Genomic DNA, 21,830 nt, shown 5'->3' with positions numbered 1-21,830 from the left:
TCAGCTGGTTAACCTCAGCTCATTCTCTAGTCCTTTCCTAAGATGACCTAGGACAGTCCTCCCTGCCCCCTTGCCCCCCCTTCATTCACTGTCATTCACAAACATTGGGTTTTTCCTGGTGTGTCCACGTTTGATTGCTGCTGCTCCCTCCCCAGAAGGCTGAAGGCACTCAAGGGTCCCGGGCGTCCTGCTTTGCTCACTGCTCTACCTCCAGTGCCTGACACAGTCATAACCATGCCAGCAACTGACGTGGATTAAACATTTCTCTGTGCCAGCCATTGAACTAAGTCCTTCAGGCCTCCAGACCACCCTCCTTCCCAAAGTCCTGGTCCCTAGGAAGCAGCCCTCAACTCTATAAAAACTCACACAGATTTATTAGAATATGAAAAAAGATTCCGTTTCTTCTGTACAGGCGGCAGAGCAGCAGCAGCTGTGGTGGCTTTGAACATGGTTGTCAATGTCACCCTTGCACGGTGACTCCTGCCCAAAACAGCACTTGCATGGAGAGAAGGGGTTAAGATGAGCACCCACTGCCCAGTCCGCTGGGAAGAGGGACACTCTGACTATTGCACAATCCTGGGGAAGGACAGACACCGATAGGTCTGGGCCTGGCCATGGTGGCAGTGGGGTGGGAGTGTGTGCCTGTGAGCAAAGGCCTCTGGGGGCCCAGGACTCTGCCCACCCACCAACCCTGGTGGGGTGGGTGATCCTCGGGGAAGCCTTCTCCCCTAAGGACTGGGCTTCACAGCAAGCTGGGTGCGGTGCACATAAGAGGTCCAGGGACCAAAGGGGTGGAGGGGGATGAGAGAAAGAACAGGCCAGCAGGAACCGAGGGTCAGGCCCAAGAGCACAGAAGGGGCCAGGAGGCCCAGCAACAATGAGTTAGAGAGAATCATGAATTGGAGTGGGAAAGGTCACTTCTAAAATCATAGCTTTGGGGCCACGGTTAAGAGCCCAGGAGGGAGAGGACCAATTTGGGGGAGTGTTGGGCAGACAGGCACAGATGAGGAGGAGTAATTCTCTGGAGTAGGAGGGCCAGAGCTCTGTTAAACCAGGGGTTTTTAAAATGTTTTAAAAACAGGAATGCCCTCTGTGCAAATTGAATCATACATGGAGTGTGAACAAACAAAACAGATAAAAAGGCAGCACTTTCTGGAGCCTCTGACAGTAGCCCCTGGTGGGCTCAGGGGTCTCTTCTTGGGACAGTTTGGAAAACTAAGTCATATCACTGTCCAAAGTGCCCCAGCTCCAGTCAGAGAAGCTCAGAGATGCCCTCATCCTGCAGCTCTGAGTAAAGACAGGTCAGGGGGGCTGGCCAGGGGGACAGAGATGGCAGGAGGGAGGGTGGGCCTGCCATGTGTCACCAATCCCTACCCCAGACAGACACCCGGTCCCCCAGTCTTTCCGCTGTTAATGTAGGGTCTGGCTGAGGCCAAGAGAGGTCTTGATTCCTTCCCTTTCCAGGCAGGACCAAGGCTGAGCCAGAGGCTCTTTGGTTAGGAACTAAGATTGGTTTGAATGAGGATGATGGAGTAGGCGGCAGGCCTCCGAGGGCTGGGAATCTCAGAGGCCCTCGGCCGGGGTTTGGGAGAGAGCCTGAATCGGGAAGGGGCAGATCTGCCTCACAGCCCAACAGTTCTGCCAAATGGTTTGGGAAGGCAGTTCTGGTGGGAGGGAGGGTGCTTCCCAGGAGGCAGGGGGAAGCCGTGCTGCGGTGGGGGCTGTGGGCCCAGCTGCCATGCGGTCGGGGGAGGGGCAGGGCCAATCCAGGTCAGGAAGGATGAAGGGAGCCCCCAGTTCCCCCAGCAGCCCCTGCTCTGGTGGGAGAGTCTGTGGTGGGATGGGCACTGCCCACTGACCCCAGTGCTACTGCCCCTTGGGGATGAAAGGCTCTCCCTCCCCAGGCTCAGGGTGGGGACCTGGGTCACTGAGGCAGCGCTGTATCCTCTGGGAGCTGGGGCTGTCATTTGGCCCAGGGGTGAAGACATCATCGGTGCCTGGGGAAGAGGGCTCCTTGGTCCGCATCACAATGCCCCCATCATCCTCCTCGTCCTCTTCCACCACCCTGGCTGGATCTCGGTTCAGCCCCAAGACTTTGCCCTTCAGCTCCTCATTCACCAGGTCCACGGACTCAGGCGACTGCGGGGAGGCTGGGTCGATGGTGATAACAGGCAAGTCGGCCTTCGGCTCATAGGCCAGCGGGTCTGGAGAGGAAGAGTGAGGCACAAGCTGGCTTCTGCCCCTGCCCAGCACTTGCCCCACTGTGGCATGTGCCAGCAGCTCCCACAGAACCTTCTAGTGAGTGTGGCAACGCTGCCATGTTTCAGATTACTCCACATGGGCTGTATGAGCCCTTACCAGACAGTTTTTCCCCTCACACTGAAGTTCCAAAGGTCAGGCTGTGTTCTTCTCCTCAGAACAGGGCCTCCACAGAGGACCCTCCCCAGACCAAGAATTAGAGCTCTTCCTAAGGTACCAGCTGCCCCAGGGCCCACATATTGGATATCCCAAGACCCTGCTGGCCTCCCTGCCTGGCACCAAACCCCCTCACAGTCCTCTCTGTAAGCCCCAGAGGGAGCACCTCTGTCCCTGGGGAGGACAGCAGGGCCATTCCTCTGCCCTCTTGAGGGGACCCCCAACTCCAGCCGATTTAGAAGGAGCTCAGGGATTGGGAGGAGGTCAGAGGGAGAAGCCTGTCCTCCCCCCAACGACTCTCTGAGGCCCAATCCTGTTGGGAGTCTCATCCTCAGGAGACAGTGGCACGGACTGCCCAGCCTTGAGGCCCCTCTCCTGGCACCCTGTGGCTTGTCTTACCTGAGCCAATGCGGGCCCTCGACATGGTGGGTGAGTCCAGCTTGTGGGCTGGCACCGTCAGGTAGTTATTGATCTGGCAAGAGAAAAGGGCAGACGGAGGTGAGCATGGGCAGCCCTGGGGATGGCACCTGAAGCTGGTGGCCACACCCTCCGTTGGCATGTTCGGGTGCCTGCTCCCTCCTTGGCAGTTCCTCATTAGGTTCTTGGTCTGTCTCCCTGGTGCCAGTGATGAGGCCATGCTGGAGCTTCAGGGGTTCCTGAAGGCTCAGCCCAGCCTCTGTCAAGCTATGCAGTCTCCGGAGCCGCCTTCAACTGTCCTGTCGTCTCCCACAGTGACACTGCCCCAGTCTCTTCTCCAGCCCACACTCACCCCAGAAGTCCAGACCCGTAAAGTCAGCTCAGGAGTAGACATCTGGCCCCCAACTGGCCCCCAGGTATCTCAGCGCAGTATGTTGAAACAGCTCAGATTCTGATCATCTCTTAAGACCGTATTCCATCCTCAGCACCCCCTATTGCAATCACCACTCCCTACACCCCAATCAGAAGGCTAGAGAATGACCCCTCTTTCCTCTTACCGCAGCCCCACCTCAAACTGGTGACCAAATCTGGCTAGCTCCACCTCCTAAATGTCCCTTGAATGTATCCACTCCTTTCCATCCCACCTCCCACTTCCCTCCCCACCCCCTCCCAACTAATCCAGGCCACCCTCTACCCCTTCCCATGTCATCCCAGTCTCAGATCCCTTTGTGACTCTTTATGTCCTTGGAATAAAGCCCAAAGCCTGACACCGTTAACTCAGTTTCTACAACGGGCCTTGTTCTGTGACTGGGACCTTATGCACACAGCCTGGGCCTCCCTCTGCCCATACTCCCTTCAGCCTGGCTCTGTTCCTAAGCTTACCCGACTATCGCCCTGTTCAGAGTGCTCAGGGCCCTTGCACTTCCTGTCCTGCCTGGGCTGCTGCATGAAAAGCTCTGCAAGGGAGGGACTGGGTTGATTCACTGCTGGATCCACAGAGGCTACTCTGCTGCTCAGCATTTAGGTACCACTCAAAAAAATGTTCCTGAGCAAACGAACATGAATGCATGTAAGCCTTCCTTGCATTGTTATTTGGGGAAGCTCCCTTCTTCCTTGGCCTTAGTGTTTTGTTTTGTTTTGTTTTTACCAGAAAATAAGAGGTTAAGCACACGGATAGACTCAGATGCCTAAGGATGCAGCAAATAGGCACTGGCCTCTTTGCTGCCCTGAGTGGGGAGGAGGTGGAGGAGGAGGCAGCTTCTGGAACCTGCCCCGGAGCTCAGTCTTCAAAACAAGTAGAGGAGTCGAAAGAAACTGCAGTGGCTCTCTCTGCAAAGGGACTTGATGGTAGGGTATAGGAAGAAGAAGAACCCAGACTCCCAGGGAAAGGCAGGAGCCAGCTCCAGTCCCAGACACACCTTCTGCTCTAGCTGCCGGGCCTTCTGTCTGCGGAGCAGCATCTGGTTCCAGGCCTCCTCGTAGGGATCTGCCACCAGTGTGTGTCTGTTGTAGGATCGCAGCTGTGGGAGGAACAGCTGTCAGCCCCCGGAAGCTGGGCCTGACGGGGCCAGGGAGGCTCTGCACCTGTGTGGGGCAGGGCTGGAGCAGAGGGGCTCCTCTGCTGTAGGGCACCCGGCAGGGAGCTGCCCCTCACCCGCTGCCTCGTCTTCTGTAAGTTGTTCCTCAGGATTTTGCGGATCTCCTCCTCCTTGTCCTTGGACAGTGCCGGCAGGATGCGCTCAGCAGGCAGAGACTTGGGGTGGATGTTCCTGCAAAACAGGCCACAGGTTAGGTCCCCCAGAAAACTCCTGTGACCCTGGAGCCTGCTGTCCTAGGCCAGGAAGTCATCCCAGGGATGGCATGCGTGGGTGGTCATCTGTGGCCCTGCAGCTCTCTCAGCCACCTTGCTGGGACAACAGAGGGGCCTGCCACTGCCCCGCCCCCCGGCCCACTGGTGGCCTGCCAGGTTGGTGTGGACTGGGTCGGTGTGGGGGTACGGAAGCTGCCAGCGTTGGCCATCAGCACTCACTGCATGGAGACAGTGGAGACAGCAGAAGGGATCTTGCCCATGCCACCGCTCTCCACCAGCTCAATTGCCTGCTTCATCTCCATCTTGTGGTAGAAGGCGATGAGCTGGGGTTCCTTGGAGCGCTCCCCTGCTATCAGACACTTCTTCACATATTTCTTGTTAAACCGGTTGAGCCTGGTGGGAGGAGGGAGAAGATGCGTGTAGGCAGCTCCTCAGGGTGGGGAGACACCCAGGCCCAGGGAGACCCTCACCTGCCCCTCCCCACCCACCAGCCCACCAGGCCTGCCACCTACTTGTCCTTCCAGTGGTGGTGGCCGTAATGGCCACAGATGTCCTCGATGCCTGTCAGAAGGTGGTCCAGGAACTGAAATGGGCCCAGGGCCAGGTCAAGCCTCACTACTGGGAAGGTTCCTTCCCTACCAAGATTTCTGACAGGCCCCCCTCACCCCCCACCTTCCACCCTGGTGCAGCTCTGCTCAGCCCAGCCTTGTAGTTCCAGGAGCAGCCAGCAGGTGGCACCAACATCTCACTCATTCTGAACCTGTAGCACCTCAAACCCCGACAGGGAGCCTGGCTGAGCCCCCTTCCCTGAATCCACTTGTGCCCAATGCCTGGGTTAGGTTCCTACTAGAGGTAGAAATGGCATGACACCCCCTCCTAGAGTGGGCTCCTGGTTGCCCACACTACATGTGCCTATGGCACGATCTGGTGACCTCAAGGGGCTGAAGGATCACCCAGCACTGGGATAAGGGTGGAGGGGCCAAGTGAAGCAACGGACATGAGGCCTAGCTGCTGCCCAGCTCCCTGAGCCTTCTCCTGCAACCAGCAGCCAAGGCCCAGTGTCCAGTACCTGTGTGTGGATCTCCTCGTTGATAGAGCGCTTCGTTTCTTGCTTTTTCTTCACAGCCAACAGGTCTACCAGGGGCCGAATGGTCATGCCCTGGAGGACAGGTGGGCGTCAGGCACTCCAGGTCAGTGACCCTGGCAGGGAGGCCACAGTGCCTCTCTCCCCCACCACCACCCAGAGCCCCTGAAGCTGGGATGCTTTCTGCTCTGAGGTCCCCACTCCCCCAACCTTCATGTCAGCCCTTGTACAAAGGCAGGTCCTTAAGGCCCACTTCTTCCTGAAGACATAGCCCACCCAGCTGAATGACTCACACATCAGCCATCCAGTCCGGGTGAGGGGGTCAGAAGGCCTGGGTTCAAATGTGGGCTCAACCTCAAATGCGCTTTGTAACCCAGAGAAGTTAGATCTGGCTGATAGGGAAAACCACTTCTGTTCTACCTCCCTCACAGGACTGCAATTGACCAGCTGGTAACGGCCGCAGCAAGCTAATTTAATTGCACGAATACCACGTGCCAGAATTAGTTGTGATTTACTAGGTACTAGCTCTTGAATACCCACACTGACCCTGAGAGGTAGGTTCTTCCATTGTCCCCATCTTACAAGTGAGAGGTTAAGTAATTTCCTGAGGTCTTACAGAAGTAGTGGTAAAGCTGGATTCAAACCCAGGCAGGGGCACCCCTCCCTCAATGCTGACTTCATCGAAAATGGGCCTGGCTAGCCATTAGCGTACACAACTGCAAAGTCAAGGTGATAAAATGTTTTTGACGATGGAAACAGGGCAAGAGGGCAAAAGAGCCCTATCCTTGTAAGGGACAGAAGGTGAGTCTGGCCCCAGGAAGATGTCTCCACATGGTTTTCTCCTGAGAAGGCAATGCTGTTTCCCATGAAAGCTTTGCCAAGATTTATGTCTAGGAAAGACAGAAGGGACAGAGAAATGGAGGCCCGGACAGACTGTTTCTCACTTGCCCAAAGTCAGAGGTCAGGTACGGTGGAGCAATTTACACCATCCAGGCTGGGTTTTTCTGGGAATTCTGAAGGGGCTGGGGGAACTCTCAGCTAAGCCAGGGTCATTAAATGCACAGAAATCACTGGCCAGCAGGCTGGAGGGACTCTGGGATCATCTGCCCTCACTTCATAGATGGGGAACCAAGACCCAGAAACAGGAGGGTCTTTCCCAGGGTCACAGGAGAGCAGCAGAGCTTGGGCTGACTCCAGACCTCCTGTTGCCCAGTTCAGCAATCTTTATAGCTCCCCGTGTTGTGCTATTATTCCCATTTTATAGGCACAGAAATGGAGATCCTAAGACATTAGGTCATTTCCCTAAAGCCCTATAATGAGCACCACAAGCCTGCTGACTGCACCTTCTCTCAACACTGTCTGGATTGAATGTTAGGCAGCATTCTGACTGGTCGCTCATTATCACAATTCCCCCTTCACAATTAAGGAAACTGAGGCCCAGAAAGGAGGAGCGGCTTGCCCAAGATTGTGTAGCAAGTTATCGGTGGACCAGAGCCCATGGCTCTGTCTCAGGTTGTGCGCCTCCTCTTTCCACCTGCAGAGTCAGGGTCCCCAGGCAGGGCCGCTCCGCCCTGGCCAGCACCTGCACAAAGACGGTGAAGAAGATGACAGTGATGATGGCAGTGAGGAACAGGTCACACATGGGGAAGTGCTTCTTGTCCAGGAGGTAGCCCAGGGAGAAGGCTATGGCCCCTCGAAGACCCCCGTAAGCAATGATGAACTGGTCCTTGGGGGTCAGCTTCACGATTCGGAACTTGTTGATGAACCAGGTCAGGCCCAGCACACCTGCCAGGGAAGGGCAAGAAGAGTGTCATGCTGTCCCCAGCCCCTCCTGGCTTCTGCACCTGCTCTGCCTGGAGGAAGCCTTGGCTAGTATACCCACCCAGTGCACTCATTTCCTGGGTCCCTCAGCCATGAGCTGGGTGGATCCTTAAGGGGGTCTCCCAACCTGGATGTGCTTTAGAGGCATCACAGAGGCCTCCAGTGGCTGGAAGTCAGAAGGGAGATGGCAGGAGAGTTGAAACAAGACTGGCCACAAGTTGGTATCTATTAATCACGATGGGTTTGTGGGATCTACTTTTCTGTGTGCTTCAAATTTTCCATAATAAAAAGTTTTTTAATGCAGAGACCTGGATTTGACCTCAACCCACAGAACCAGAATCTCTAGAGGATGATACCCAGGACTAAAGGGGTTTAAAACACAGCATACCAAGTAGATGCGATAGCCAGTCTGGCTCAGGGACATAGACCTACTCTTAGAGAGGAGGTGAGTGAGATCCAGAGGGGGAAGCGACAGAGTCATGAGGTGAGGGGTGTCTAGAAATTATAAGCAGAATCCAAGCTCCCAAGGCCTGATCCCTGTGTGTGCCCCGGGGCCGGTAGCACTGACAGGTTTGCAAGTGCTCAAGTCATCCGTGCCACGAGGCAATGCAGAGGACATTCAGAGAACTTCCCGGGCTCTGTGGCACAGGGTCCCTGAGGTCCCTCTTTTCTCACGCACTGTGGCCGTCTTCCCAGAGATCTCGGACTCACGGTGAGCCATCGCAACGCCTGGCAGTCTCAGCACTGCTGAGGGGGCAGGGAAGCCCGAGCAGCCGGCAGCCACCTGGGGCCCCTCAGACCAGCCGCCCGGCCCTCCCCCGGCCCGGCCTGCCCTCCACCCCACACGTGCGTGCACGCACACACCTCTACCCGGCTCCAGCCCGGGACCTCACCCAGCACTCGGGCGATGAGGCAGAAGAGCAGGGTGCTGATGACAAAGGTCCAGTTCCAGTGGTGGGAGCCGGCCACGGTGGAGACGCCGAGGAAGATGAAAATGAGGGTCTCACTGACGCTGCTCCACATCTTCAGGAAGTACTTGATGGTCGTATGAGACTTGTGGGAGATGTTGGCCTCCACGTAGGGGCGCATCACCACTCCTGAGGCGATTAGTCTGGGGTCAGGAGAGAGGAGAGTTTGGGGTTCAGTGGGGCTGCACCTTCCCAGAGCCCCTCCACTGCAGGGAGGCGGACAGGTGCCCGCGTGCCTTGCCCCCTGACGGGTCAGAACCCGCCACGGGCCTTACTGGTCTCTTTGGCCTCAGTCTTCTCACTCAACCCTCCAGACATGGGCACATTTTTTTTTTTTTAAGATTGTATTTATTTATTCATGAGAGAGAAAGAGGCAGAGACACAGGCAGACGGAGTAGCAGGCTCCATGCAAGGAGTCCGATGTGGGACTTGATCCCAGGTCTCCAGGATCACGCCCGGGCTGAAGGCGGTGCTAAACTGCTGAGCCACCCGGGCTGCCCTTGCATTTTTTTAGATGAGGGATCTGAGAGAGAGATCACTGCCTGTCCACTGTCACCCTGCCAGCGAGTGGCAGAGCTAAGATGCGGACTAAGGTCTGCCCAACTCTAAAGCCTGTGCCTGGGGATCCCTGGGTGGCGCAGCGGTTTGGCGCCTGCCTTTGGCCCAGGGCGCCATCCTGGAGACCCGGGATCGAGTCCCACGTCGGGCTCCCTTTGCCTATGTCTCTGCCTCTCTCTCTCTCTCTCTCTCTCTCTGGAGGACTATCATAAATAAAATAAAATAAAATAAAATAAAATAAATAAATAAATAAAGCCTGTGCCTCTTCCCCCTCAAAGCCATGCTGCCCCTCTCTGCCTAACAGGAGTCATACACATGTCCATGGCCTTGGTTTATTCCCCTGGAGCATGGTGTCTCTAATGCACAGGCGTTCCCATAAGGAGCTCTGTTCCAAGCAGCTGCCCACGTCCTCGCCTGGCGTCCATACCTGGGCTCTGCTCCTGCTGGCCCGGCCTCCTCACGGTCACCCCGAATCCCCCAATCCAGCCTGGCCCCTGCATTTCCAATGTCTTCCCCTACTGGGCAAATCTTTGCACCTCACTGCCTCTCCACATTCCCTGAACTTTAAGACCCAGCTGAAGCCTCTGGACCTCTGCATTCCTCACTGCAATGGAAGCCCCAAGCCTCCTTGCTGCGGCTACAGAAGGAAGGGCACAGTGAATGTGAGAGCCTGTGCCCAGCTGCAACCAAGGAACTCCCTTTGAGGCAAATGAAGGGAAGAATTAGCAGGGCTGAGGCCTTCCAGAACTTTAAACTCAGTGCTTCCAGGGGCAGTCCCGGGACCTGGAGCCTGGTCCATTCCATGAGTCTCATCCCAGAGCCAGAGGCTGGGCCCTGGAGAACTCCCTTGTGACCCTGCAAGCCTGGGGAATCCAAGTTGGCAGCCTCCCCAGTGCTGCACCCAGACTCACGCCATGATGCCCGACAGGTGGAAGAGCTCAGCTGACAGGTAGGCCATGTAGCTGTAGAGGAAGACGAAGAGTGGCTCGATGACGCGGATGTGGGCGGTGAATCGGGAGGTGAAGGCTGCGATGACTCCGTAGACCACACCTACAAACACCCCGCCCAGGGACACTACGAAGAAGCTCAGGAAGCCAAGGACGATGTCCACGATGCCCACTCGGTCATAGTTGGCAAACTCCTCAAAGAGGTGATACAGGACCTGGGGAGGGTGTGTAGGCTGGTTGGCAGGAGGGCAGGGCCCTGGCTGTCCAGCTCCCTGGGGTCCACCTAGGGTGAGTGCATGTCCTCCACCAACCATGGCTACAAGAAGAGGCCACATGATAGCAGAGAAACCCTAGTGCCAAGCAGGTGGTCAAAACCACCAGCCTAGGGGCTAAAGGGCCTTGCTTCAGGCCCTCAGCATGCCATGCTGATTAAGAGCACTAACTCTGAAGCCAAACTATCTGGGTTGGAATTGTGGCTCTGCTGCTCCCTAGCTGTATACATGGGGCAAATGACTCAATCTCCCTGTGCCTCAGTTTTCCTAGCCATACAATGAGTTAATAGTACCAACCTTATAGGGCTATGGGGAGGATGAAACTAGTTCATAAAGGCATAGTGCTGAGAGCTATGCCTATCACAGTGGTAGCTACTATTGGTGCTACTAAGTGGCCTCTCGCACTGTTTGACCTTGGGCCGATTGTGTCCCTGTCTGGATTTCATTCAGTCTTTCCTTAGCACAAAGCAGAGAAAGTTCAGACAATGAACTAGAACAGGACTTCTTAGCTTCTGAAAATTTCTGAAAATATACACAGCCAGGCCATACCCCACTTGGATTCTCTGGAGGTGGGGTCCAGAAGTCTCTATTCAATAAGCTCTCCAGGTGGTCACCCTGCAGAGCCAAGTTCAGATGCTATGCAACTATAGGTTTTCTAATGTTTCTCCACCTCCTAGACCAGGAAGTAAACAGTCACTGTAATGCTATCGTCAGACGTTTACGTGGCAGGTCACATACTAGAAAGCCCTTGGACAATGGCTATCCTGCTAAACACACAACAGCCTCATGAGGCAGGCGACCCAAGGATGCCAGGTTCCTTTCCTACACTGAAGCTCAGAGTGGTGGAGTCCTCAATGGCAAAACCAGACCCAGAACTTGTTCCCTGACAGCAGTGGGTAGGCTCTCCTGGAGAGGGGCAACTTTGAGGCTCTGCCTCTACTTAGGGGCTGGCTCCCTGGCTACTGGACCTACTCCTAGCCAGCTCTGCCAAGAAAACAGTTGGGCAGTTTCCAGGCCTGGGGCCGCTGAGAGAGGGAAGAGGGCCTGAGAATTGCTGAGAAGGAACTCTCCAAAGCCCCTGCTACTTACAGGCAAGGAGGCATGGGCAGGGGTGACCTGCTCCAGAGCAAAGGCCTGAGACCATGCAGCCCAGGGGCTCCTTCTGCTTTAATGTTGGGAAAGAGTCACACTCATGCCCAGAACTCTAGAAAGGGCCTGACTTGGGCCAAGCAAGAAGGGGAGATGCCAAGCACTGGCCTGACCCCAGTGCTGCCTGGGAGCTGGGGCAGGGCTCCAGCAGTGGACAACAGGTGCGTTCTCAGCTCTAGGCCACCTAAACTCACTCCTGGCCTGAGGAGATTCATGGGTTCTGAGGGTCTACCATCTGGGTCAACAGGGCAGGTAGAGAGGGCAAGCTCCTCCTTTTCCACCAGGTTGTACTATCAATGGGACTACAGAGGCAGCGCAGCATAGTGGCAAGTGTGTGCATTCTGGACTCCCACTGTGTAGGTCCCAGGCCCAGCTAACATACCCCTGGACGAGTTCCCTGTTAGTAGCTATTTCCTCACTTGGAAAAACTGGGGATAAATACAGTGCCAACTTCATGGTGTTTCTGTTTGGGTTAGATGAGGCAATACATATTCAGACAGGAAGTGCTCAGACAGGAAGTGAGCAGGAGCAATTAACACCAGCACTCCCACCACCTGGGGAGGTGTGGCCAGCAGCCCAAGGTGGTCTTGATATAACCGCACCCCACTGTTTCCCAGGAGTGCCAACCTGAACCCAATACTCAGATCCAACTGGAGAGGGCTTGGTCTTTGGTACCCACTGGTGTGACTCCTATAAGAACCCAGGGAGAATGACAGGCTGGGTACTGCAATCCTTGTTACAGATAGAGAAACTGAGGCAGGAGCTGGTGCTAGAAGGACCAGCACCGAGGCCTGCCTGCTTAGACCAGACTGCTGTGCTGCCCCACAAGGACCTAATGAAGGCAACAGGGGAGGAAGAGGACAAGCCAACCACCACTGTCTCTTCTCTGAAGTGTGGCTTCCTGAGGGACTGGGGGAAGGTAAAGAGGGAATGCATGTGTGAGTATGCACTGGCATGCACACGTGTCCTTGTGTTTTCCTGTGTGTACAGCTGCTCTCTGAGCAGTCCAACTAGGAGGAGAATGGGGGTATTTTCACAACATGATGTGAGTGTGCACATACACATATCTGTTTCCTGAGGAAGCTAGCTGGGAGGAAGGGCATGTGTAAGCACGTACAGTATGGCCATGTGCGGACCGCGTTAGGAGTTCCTGTCCTTGCTAGACCATAGGAGGAAAGTACTACCTACTCGGCTACTTTGCTGCTAACAAAGGTGAGGCCCAGAGAGGTACAGTCACTTGCGTAAGGTCACATAATAAGCAAGTGGCCAAGCTCAGGTCAATCCATTTATTTATCACTTTCTGGAGGTTTGTGTTTTTGTTTTTATAATAAATTTTATTTTAGTTTTTTAAAGTAGGCTCTATGCCCAACATGGGGCTAGAACTCATGACCCTGAGATGGAGAGTCATAGGCTCTAACAGATTGAGCCACGTAGGCACCGTTTCTGGATGTTCTGAGGGCAGGGTCCCTTTCCACCACGGCTGCCCCTGAACTCTACACAAACTGAACTGTAACGTAGGGCACAGCCAACATGATGGCTAAACTGGCCCTCATAGACTAAATGGCCTATAAAGGGTAAACTGAAGTCTAAAGATGATACATAATTTAACCAAGTTCACATCACAGTCCAAGTCAGGGACAGAACATATGGCCTGGGAAGGCCAGGAGCTCAGGCCCTGAAGTCCCTGGCTTCTAACCCTGGTCCTATCACATGTTAGCAAGGTATCTGACTTCAGGGGGCCTGCTGCCTCCTCCATAAAGTGGGAATAAGAAGCACCTCCTAAGGTCATCACAAGGATTAAATGAGATAATCCACATCGAGTGCTCAGCACGATGCCTGGCACACAGCAAGCAGGAATGGACATTTGCTGTTTCGCTACTATGATTAGCAGGTGGATGTGGGATTCGCTCTGGACCCGGATTCGGGTCTGAGCCCCGGGTGCATGCGGGTGTGGCCACTGCTCCTCACCACAGTGACGGCGTCATTGAGCAGGGACTCCCCAAAGACAAGGATGTGCAGCAGCTCATTGATGTGGATCTCCTCGAAGACGGCCAGCACGGCCACCGGATCCACGGCGGAGATGATGCTGCCGAAGAGCAGGTTGTCCAGGAGGCCGATGTTGTTGATCTGCTCACCGCCCACCAGGCACACGGCGTACATGAGGCCGCCCAGGAAGAAGGCATTCCACAGTGTGCCCACCACAGCGAAGATCAGGATGGTGCCCAGGTTCTCAGTGAACTGCCGCAGTGGCAGGAAGTAGCCAGCGTCCAGGATGATGGGTGGCAGCAGGAAAAGGAAGAAGACGTCTGATTGCAGGAAGGGGGGCGTCTCGCCCACGCCCTTGATCAGGCCCCCCACTAGCAGCCCCACTACGATCAGCAGGCAGCTTTCCGGGACGATGCTCGAGATAGTGGGGATCACGTGGAAACCTGCAGAGGGCAAGAGAACGGGAAGCCGTGGGCTTGCGGCGAGCCAGGACACGAGGCTGGGGATGGGGCTGGTGACAGCAGTGCAGGCTTGGCCTCAGAGGGCTGCTCTGTTAACTCCCTGAGCCTTGGCCTCCTCACCCATGATGTGGAAGTGGTAATACCAGCTTCCCAGGGTTCGCTGTATAAACTAAGTGATGATGCTCTTAAAATGTTTTTTTCTAGGATATATAGATGTTATCTCTGTCTCTGTCATAAAAGAGTAGAAAGAAGTGGCTCTGTATGCCTCCGGAAGGCAGAATGATACATTGCTTACTGAGGCCCCAGGTATCTAAGGGCATTACCTACACCTCCAATCCTAGACTCATGTGCTCTCCTGCTGAGTCCAGAGAGCTGCTCAAGAAGCCAAACAGAGATCAATCAATTTTCCATGTGAGATAAAACCTATCTGCCATCCTGTTTCTAGCCTAATCCTATCCACTTTAAAGATGGAGCAGCTGAGGCTCAGATAGAGGAAGGGACTTGCCCAAGGGCACACAGCAAATCAGTAGCAGAACCAGGACAGAAGCCAGGTCTGGCCTCCCACCCTGCCAGCTCCTGTCAAACTCCTAAACTCTTTAGGTCAAGCTCTGCTCTCCTCCTCATCAAGGCATGAACATGTCCCTCTCCCCGAACCAGCAGCAGTGGCCCCTGGGGCTCCCAATCTAGAACTAGGAAGTAGCACAAATCTCCCCGATGAGAGGTCAGTGCCAGGTTTGGCCCCAAGCTCCCAAGGGGTTTTGATTTGGTTTTGGGTGGGGAGGTAGGTGGAGAAGACCCAGCCACCCAACTGCGTGTTGGGTACTAAAACCCCAGGGTCAGCTTAGTTAAGAAAGTATGATACTTTGCTCAGGGTGAAAGCTCTTGCTCTCCTCCTCAACCTCCCTAGCCTATAAGCTCTGTGCAGGCAGGTACCCTGTCTGTCTATAATGAGATCCCCAGGGCTAGGGGCATAGTAGGTATTCAGCAAGTACCTACTGATCTGAAAATGCACAGGGTTAGGCCATTACTCACATAATTTCTGATAACCCATCTGGCCAGGCTTTGGCTCTCATTACCCCTGAGAGCCTTGGGAAGGAGCAGAAACATCCCTCCCCATGCCCAAAGCCCCTCCCACTCTCTACTGATCTGGGTAGTGCCAGTATAGCTACAAGTCAAGACTCAACACTCGAAACACTGGCAAGGCCCAGAACATTGGCACAGTGCCGAGCTCCCAAGAGACACTCAAAACATGTTGGGAAAAAAACATGTCTCCATCCTAGGCCAGGAGAGAATCCCAAAGCCACCATGCACGTTCTCCTGGCTTTAAAACAGACTTGACCAAATTCACCTCTTGCTGAAAAATCCCCCAGTCTTTACAGTGTCTACCAGTAACCCCCAGTGTTCAGTGGCTGGTGCACTGGAAGGGGCATTTCCCCCAAATGAGCCACATCCTCTTTTGATCGCAGATCTTTGCCTAGCTATCTCTCCAGAACACTATTCTTGTACCTCTATCCCTACTGTGTGTGACTGACACTGCATGTTTCTGTGTGCTTCCTGGAGCACCCCTGTCTGCTCATGTTAGGGCAGGAGTCCTCCTCTGATGCCTCTCCTTAGACCTTCAATCCATAGTTGCTACCCAGATTCCTCTCTCTGCCTGGCACCCCTCGAGGTCAGACAACCCAGGCAGGAGCAGTGAAGACAGGACGATGGTACCACACCTGGAGACATGCATTGCCCTGGAGGGGAGATAGGATGGCACCGGGGTTGAGAGGAGCAAAGCTCCTGCAGCCAGTGGGAAGCAGCTTCTCAAGACCAGGAGTCAAACTCCAGGTCTAGCCAGCTGACCTTGACACCCAAGCCTGGAATTAAGCACCTGTCCTAGAAGTGAGCACCAACAAGTGCCTTAGGAGAAGGCACAGTCTGAAGAGAAGCCCAGGGCAGGTAGATGACAGTCTCCACCTCCATCTAGCATATTAAGCTTTAAAAATGCCTCCCCACCATCAGTTGGGGAGGCACTTTGCCATCAGTTCAATCTATAATACTTGACTGGCCCCCGGAAGTGCCATGCCATGCATTGCAGACCCAGAGACAAGTACCAGAGGGACAGGGTAAGGTGGCCTGTGAAAGAAGCCAGGAGTAGTAACACAAAGAACGCTCATTATTCCTCAAGGTGCACGGTGAGCCAGGCACACAGCATCTCTCTAGTTCTCAAAATAGCCCTGTGGGATGTGTGCTGTCCCCATTTTGCAGAAGAGAAAGCTGGGGCTTGGCAAGATTCAGTAGCTTCCCAAAGTCTAAGGCAGGAGTTCTACTCTAGCTTAGAATATCTGTAGCACAGAAAGCTACTCAATCTTTTACTCAAACATGGCTATTTTCTCTGAGCCAGGCTGGTGCCGTGCACTGGGGACGCTGAGGTGACTCAGAGTCAGAACCTCATGACCAGCTCATGGGAATGGCCACGCTTTTCCCAGTCTCAGGACCTTCGGGCCATCAGGCCTCCCTCACTAAGTTAAGAGACAGCTGGCATTCCTATTCGACAGAGAAAAGCCTGGAGTTCAGAGGAGGCAGGACAGGCCCAGGCCACTGAGGACCTCTAGGTCCTGGGCCTCCTGACTTGGGTGCGGTGTACTTTCTTCTACAGAAGCTGGCTCCCAGAGTAGTTCCCAGCTGGAGCCATGTTCCCAGAGCACGTCCCCCTGGGTCTTCCTGTGTTGGCCCTGCCTTTTGGTGAGCAGGCTCTGACGGGCAAGGGCAGGGAAGGGATGGGCCCAGGCTTAAGGGGAAGGTCTGCAATCCACTCTTGGCTCCATACTTCAGGTAGGCGGGACATTAGTGAAAAGTAGCTTCCAGGGGGGAAGGGTGCAGCGGTGTAGGGAAGGGGGGGTGCTGAGGGCCTGTTCTGGCCTCTTTCAAGGCCCTAACTCCACCAGCTGTCCCCACCCTGCAGCCTTGAGAGTCTCCTTAAAACACAGGAAGTTTGCTGATACCAGGTGTGGTGAAAGGGGGCACAGTTGGAGCTCCCAGTCCCCTGACAAAATCCCAGCATGAAAGTTAGACCCCAAGATGCCAAGAAATAAGGCAAAACTTCCAGGGCCCAAATTTGTGGCAGTAGTGATGTCACCAGGATGGAATCTGGGGTGGGGCAGAGGCAGTTAGAGTCAGATCCAGAGCTGGGAGAGCTGGACCAGACCCTGGACATCATCTAAACCCTCTGCTCCTTGGTCAGGGAAACGGAGACTCAAAGACCACCGGTGACCTGTCACTGTCACATGACCATTCCACAGTGAGAATGCAGGAAGCTCCAGGTCCAGCGATCTCTCAAACCACACGGCCTCCCGTGAGGGCATCCAGTCCTCCCAGAGCAAGGGCCGGGGAAGGTGTGGAATTCCACAGCTCCCAGTCACAGGGCGAACCCACTCACGTGGTTCCCGCCATGGGAGGTGAGCATTTCCGTGTCCAGTATAGGTGCCAGGACTGAGGGACACACTCCCCCACACTCCGGCTCTCTTACACTCTCAAACTCTCTCTTACACACTCACCCACACACATTTTCACACACCACTCTCACGTGTGCTCTCATACTCTTACATACTACCTTTTACACATTGTATTACTCTCTAATACACACTGCTCACACTCACCCACTCTTATACACACTCACTTCCTCTTACACTCATCCACACTCTACCTCTCTTGGATAACACACACACACACACACACGCTTATACACATACAGAGGCACACTGAACAGACATTTGACCAAACTTCATTTGGTCAAACAGACATTTGACCAAACAAAATTTGTGAGGGGTTCCTGGCACCCCACAGCTTCTCTGCCCTCCACCACGAGCGTGTTTTATTTACCTCTCCTGGGACAGTCCCCAGCTGCTGAGACTGGTGCAGTGGAGCAACAGGCAAAGCTGGTCTACGTCACCCTTGGTTGCCAGGGTGATGGGACACCCCTGATCCTGCTTCCCACCATCTGTCCCCGGTGGTCAGAGGGGAGTGCCAGGAAGAGGGGCCTCCTTGGCCCATCCATGCCAGTCACCAGAGACCCAGGAGTGTGCAAGGGGCTCCGCCGCCCTAGTTCCAGGCCAGAGGACTGCTCTGGGGCTGCAACTCGGCCAGGTCCCAAGGGATTCCTGGTTGCACATGATTCCATTTCTCTAACTCCCTCTTCAACTGCCCCAGCAACCAGTCTCAACTACAGTCCTGAAAGGTAATACGTCCCTAGGAAAACCTGGCACTCTACAGTTTACCGCAGTGTGCTCTGAGAGAGCTTGTGTTCTTAGCCACTCATCACATCATCTCTGGTTTTATTCTTATTTTGTTTCTAAGGGGAGCGTCAATGCCCAGGCCCAAAGAGGCCCAAAGTGGCCCTGAGAGAGCCAGAGATGTATTCTTTCCATGAGCTCTCCTCCAGGGAAATCTCACTACTGCTCCCCTTCCACTCTAGTGGCCTAGTAAACACCTTGGGAAATCCTTCCTATTTTTAGGTTTGCCCCCTCCAGGAAGCTCTCCCAAGTTAAATCAGTCAGAAGTGCTCAGTCTTATCTGCTAAATTTCTAAGGCAGGAGGTGGGAGTTATCAGAAGGCTCAGCCTCTGTCGGCCTGGTCTGTTTTCAGCTCTGATCTCCGCTGGGACTGGAGGCTCCGTGAGGGTAGGAAGAGCTCTGATTCTTCTTTAGTCTGATTCTTTCCACCATCAACGTTAGCTATGAGGATCAAGGTAAAAGGACACACCCTGAGCCAGTATCCCAGCAGGCTGACAGCCAGACCAGCAGAGACAAAGATATGTGGCACTAGCTTCCCTCCCTGGATTCCAATCAGGGTTCCTAGCTGGGCAGCCCTGGACATTTATGTTTCATCTTCTACTCTCAGTTTCCCTATCTGTGTAAAAGCCTATTTCAGAGTGTGTCTGGGGTACAAGAGGAAGTAATCAGGGCAAAGCATGCCAAACAACGCTGGCACTCAATGTTAGCAAAAAGTGGCAACTGCTATATTATTTTAATTTCTTCAAAACCAAAGTATAACATGAATCACTCTGCATTATCAAGATCTACTGGTGTAAACCTGTCCATCACTGGGCATTAAGCTACCTAAAGGTGGAAATTGTCTAGAGCCATCCAGCTCTCCAGCTTCCAGTAATATAGTAGGCATTAACCATTTGTGAATTAAGATAAAACTGACTTTTAGGGGAAGGAGGTGGGGATGGCTAAAGTTTCAAGAGTAGGTGATGCTCCCAGGGCAGGGACCATTTGGATTGGGCTTTGAGGGATCAATAGAAGTTTGCCAGAGAGTAAGAGAGAGAAGCAGGAGGAGAGCCATTCTAGGGTCTGAATCCTCTTAAGAGCCCAGGACAGGGCAGCCTGGGTGGCTCAGTGGTTTAGCGCCTGCCTTCAGCCTAGGGTGTGATTCTGAAGACCTGGGATCGAGTCCCATGTCGGACTCCCTGCATGGAGCCTGCTTCTCCCGCTGCCTGTGTCTCTGCCTCTCTGTGTCTCTCATGAGTAAATAAAAAAAAAAAAAAAAAAAAAGAGCCCAGGACAAGTATCCTGCACAGAGCAAAGAGATGTAAGGGTAATGAATAAATGAAAGACAAGGAAAAATAAAAGAGAAATAGGAAGGCAGGCTGACTTCACCAAGTCTTTGCCAATATTCACATATGAGTGTTTTTGTGAAGAGCAAGTGAGATGTTATATGATATATGTTGCCTGTGTCTTTCAATCTTAGTCCTTATTCTGTAACTGGGGTGATAATGTCACCCCCAGGGTAGCTGTATAAGTATCACTGAGATAATCACTGATTAGCTTCTGGCCTACAGGAGTCACCCAATGAATGACAATTTTTAAACGCATAACCCAACAGTGCCCACTCAGGGATACTGTATTTGATCATGACTCACTTGAAGATACACTCTCCAGCACAGAGAAGAAAAACATACATGCTAGACCCTCTGAGGTTCTGACACTAGGGGCTGCGCTGGAGCTTGCACGGATCTCCTCTCATTTCCTATTTTTAACCCAGACTCTCATTTGATAGATGAAGAGATGGAGGTGCAGAGAAGTGAAGTGACTTGCCCAAGGCTACCTAGCTGGCAAGTGGCAGAGGCAAAAGTAGAACCCAGGTCTCCGGATTGCCGGCTCTGTGTTGTGCTGTGCCAATGAAAACAAAGCCCGTCGGGATCAATGGGAAGAGCATTCAAGTTTGCAGTATGCCTCCGCTGTGGATGGAGCCATAAATAAGTCTGTTCCAAGTACTCGGGCAGGAATCATTCCCCGTAGCGGGGGAGTCAATCTCTCCTTGCCTCCCCCTCTCGTCTTCCACATGGCACCTCTATTTCTTGCTTGCTTCGCTCCACATCTCAGGGAGACAGGGTTCCACCCTCCGGGAACATCGAGTGTGGGTAGGAAATTAGCTAAAAAAGCTCTCTGAGAACACAAACAGCATGTATTAGGCTGCCTGAGGCGTGGAGGAAAGAAGACTGGGCCAGGAGGCCGACACCCAGATTCGAGGCCCAGCTCTGCCCGCCAGTAACCACGATGCTCTGGGCAAATCATTACCCCACACACAGGCCTCAGTCTCCTCACGGTAGACAAGTGAGAATCAAGGGGTTGGACACAGAAACAACTGCATTTTGTCAAGTAGCAGATTAACATCAGAGATGATTGATGAAGAAGGAAGGACAGAAATGCCACATGAGCTGGAGGGGACCTGCTGGCCAAAAAGACTTGAAAGCAATAGGTAGAGTGACACAGCAATAGGCAGGCCCTCTCAGAGACCTCACAGGAGAGGTGCTCCAGAGCAGGTGCTGTGGTCAGGTTTCCAGGGTCGGGGAGCTGGCCAAGCTTAGGGTTAACCCCCAGCACTTAACCTACCATCCCCAACCCCTGAACTCCACTTGCCAGAAATCCTCACATCCCAACTGTGTAAACACAGAGGGAAATTATTTTTCACCTCTATTCACCTCTCAAAACCTAATTTCTGGACCATGGTGGTGTCACCTCCTCTGAGAAGGCTTTCCTGAGCTGCCCCGGCTGAGTCAGGTGCTCCTCCTAATTGTGGAGCCAGGAGCTCCATAGCTAGTGTTCTAGTCAGCTTGGCATCCCAGCACACGGCCTGGGGCCCACAGGGTGATGTTCAGGGAATGGTGGAAGCTTCCTAAAGGATGTGGGGCTGAACCTGGGCCTCGTGAGCTGAAGCCTATAGGGGGAAGAGTGTGAGCAAATGAGTGGAGAGGGGATCTCAGTGGTTTACTGAGGGCCCTGAAATTCTAGCCCACATAGGAACGAGGCTGTACAAGGAGGGAGACACCAGTGCACAGTGGGATGAGACAGGCCATGCAAGGAACTGAATCAGGGGCCCCAGCTGGTGCCGTAGGCCGCAGACCTTCATGTCTGGACCCCAATACCCCTGACTCAGCCTTGAGCCAGGTTCTTCTCCTGTTCCCACTAGTCTTTTCCCTGGGTTTCAAGGACACACATCAACAACCCCTACCCCACCTCACGCCCCACTCGGGTGGCACTTCTTGGTACCCAGCCCAGCCTCCCCAGTCACCTAAGCACCCCATAAACATTTGTCGGATGAACTTCCCTCCAGCAGATTCTCCCCACCCCCCACAGGAAAGGCTCTGGATTGAGAGTCCCTATGTAGTGAGGTAGAGGATGAGTCACTCGAAGCAGGGGGGGGTGGAGGGACAGGGACTAGGGACTGGCAGTAAACAATCCGTGTGTGTTGACAAGATACAGAGCTCCAGGAGGCAACAACAGCGCCTGGCCAGCCAGGGGTTCCCAAGCAGCCAGTAAGGATGACAGCTCAGGGGGGTGGGTAGGACCTCAGGCTCCCAAGACTTGTGGCCAGTCTGGATCCCTGGCAGGTACATGTTCCACATACTGGTTTCTTTTTATTTTTTTCTTTAATGGAAATACATTGCTTTGATGAT

The 21,830-nt window shown here is 54.0% G+C and overlaps 1 protein-coding gene across 1 annotated transcript in view; it reads right to left on the bottom strand.

Annotated features, from left to right (window-relative positions):
* Positions 1-351: 351 nt before the first annotated feature.
* The window catches only part of SLC9A1 (solute carrier family 9 member A1), a 48,586-nt gene continuing 27,107 nt past the window's right edge, over positions 352-21,830 (bottom strand). The window contains exons 2-12 of the mRNA XM_072827611.1: positions 13,410-13,870; positions 9,985-10,235; positions 8,441-8,658; positions 7,309-7,511; positions 5,712-5,801; positions 5,155-5,225; positions 4,862-5,035; positions 4,487-4,601; positions 4,251-4,352; positions 2,815-2,887; positions 352-2,204 (exon numbers count right to left, since the gene is read on the bottom strand). Of these exons, the coding sequence (XP_072683712.1) occupies positions 1,867-2,204; positions 2,815-2,887; positions 4,251-4,352; positions 4,487-4,601; positions 4,862-5,035; positions 5,155-5,225; positions 5,712-5,801; positions 7,309-7,511; positions 8,441-8,658; positions 9,985-10,235; positions 13,410-13,870 (2,096 nt within the window). The 3' untranslated portion in view covers positions 352-1,866. The remainder of the gene's footprint in view (positions 2,205-2,814; positions 2,888-4,250; positions 4,353-4,486; positions 4,602-4,861; positions 5,036-5,154; positions 5,226-5,711; positions 5,802-7,308; positions 7,512-8,440; positions 8,659-9,984; positions 10,236-13,409; positions 13,871-21,830) is intronic.

The sequence above is a fragment of the Canis lupus genome, chromosome 5, assembly GCF_048164855.1.
Source record: "Canis lupus baileyi chromosome 5, mCanLup2.hap1, whole genome shotgun sequence".
NCBI lineage: Eukaryota > Metazoa > Chordata > Mammalia > Carnivora > Canidae > Canis > Canis lupus.
This window is presented reverse-complemented; position numbering and strand designations above follow the sequence as displayed.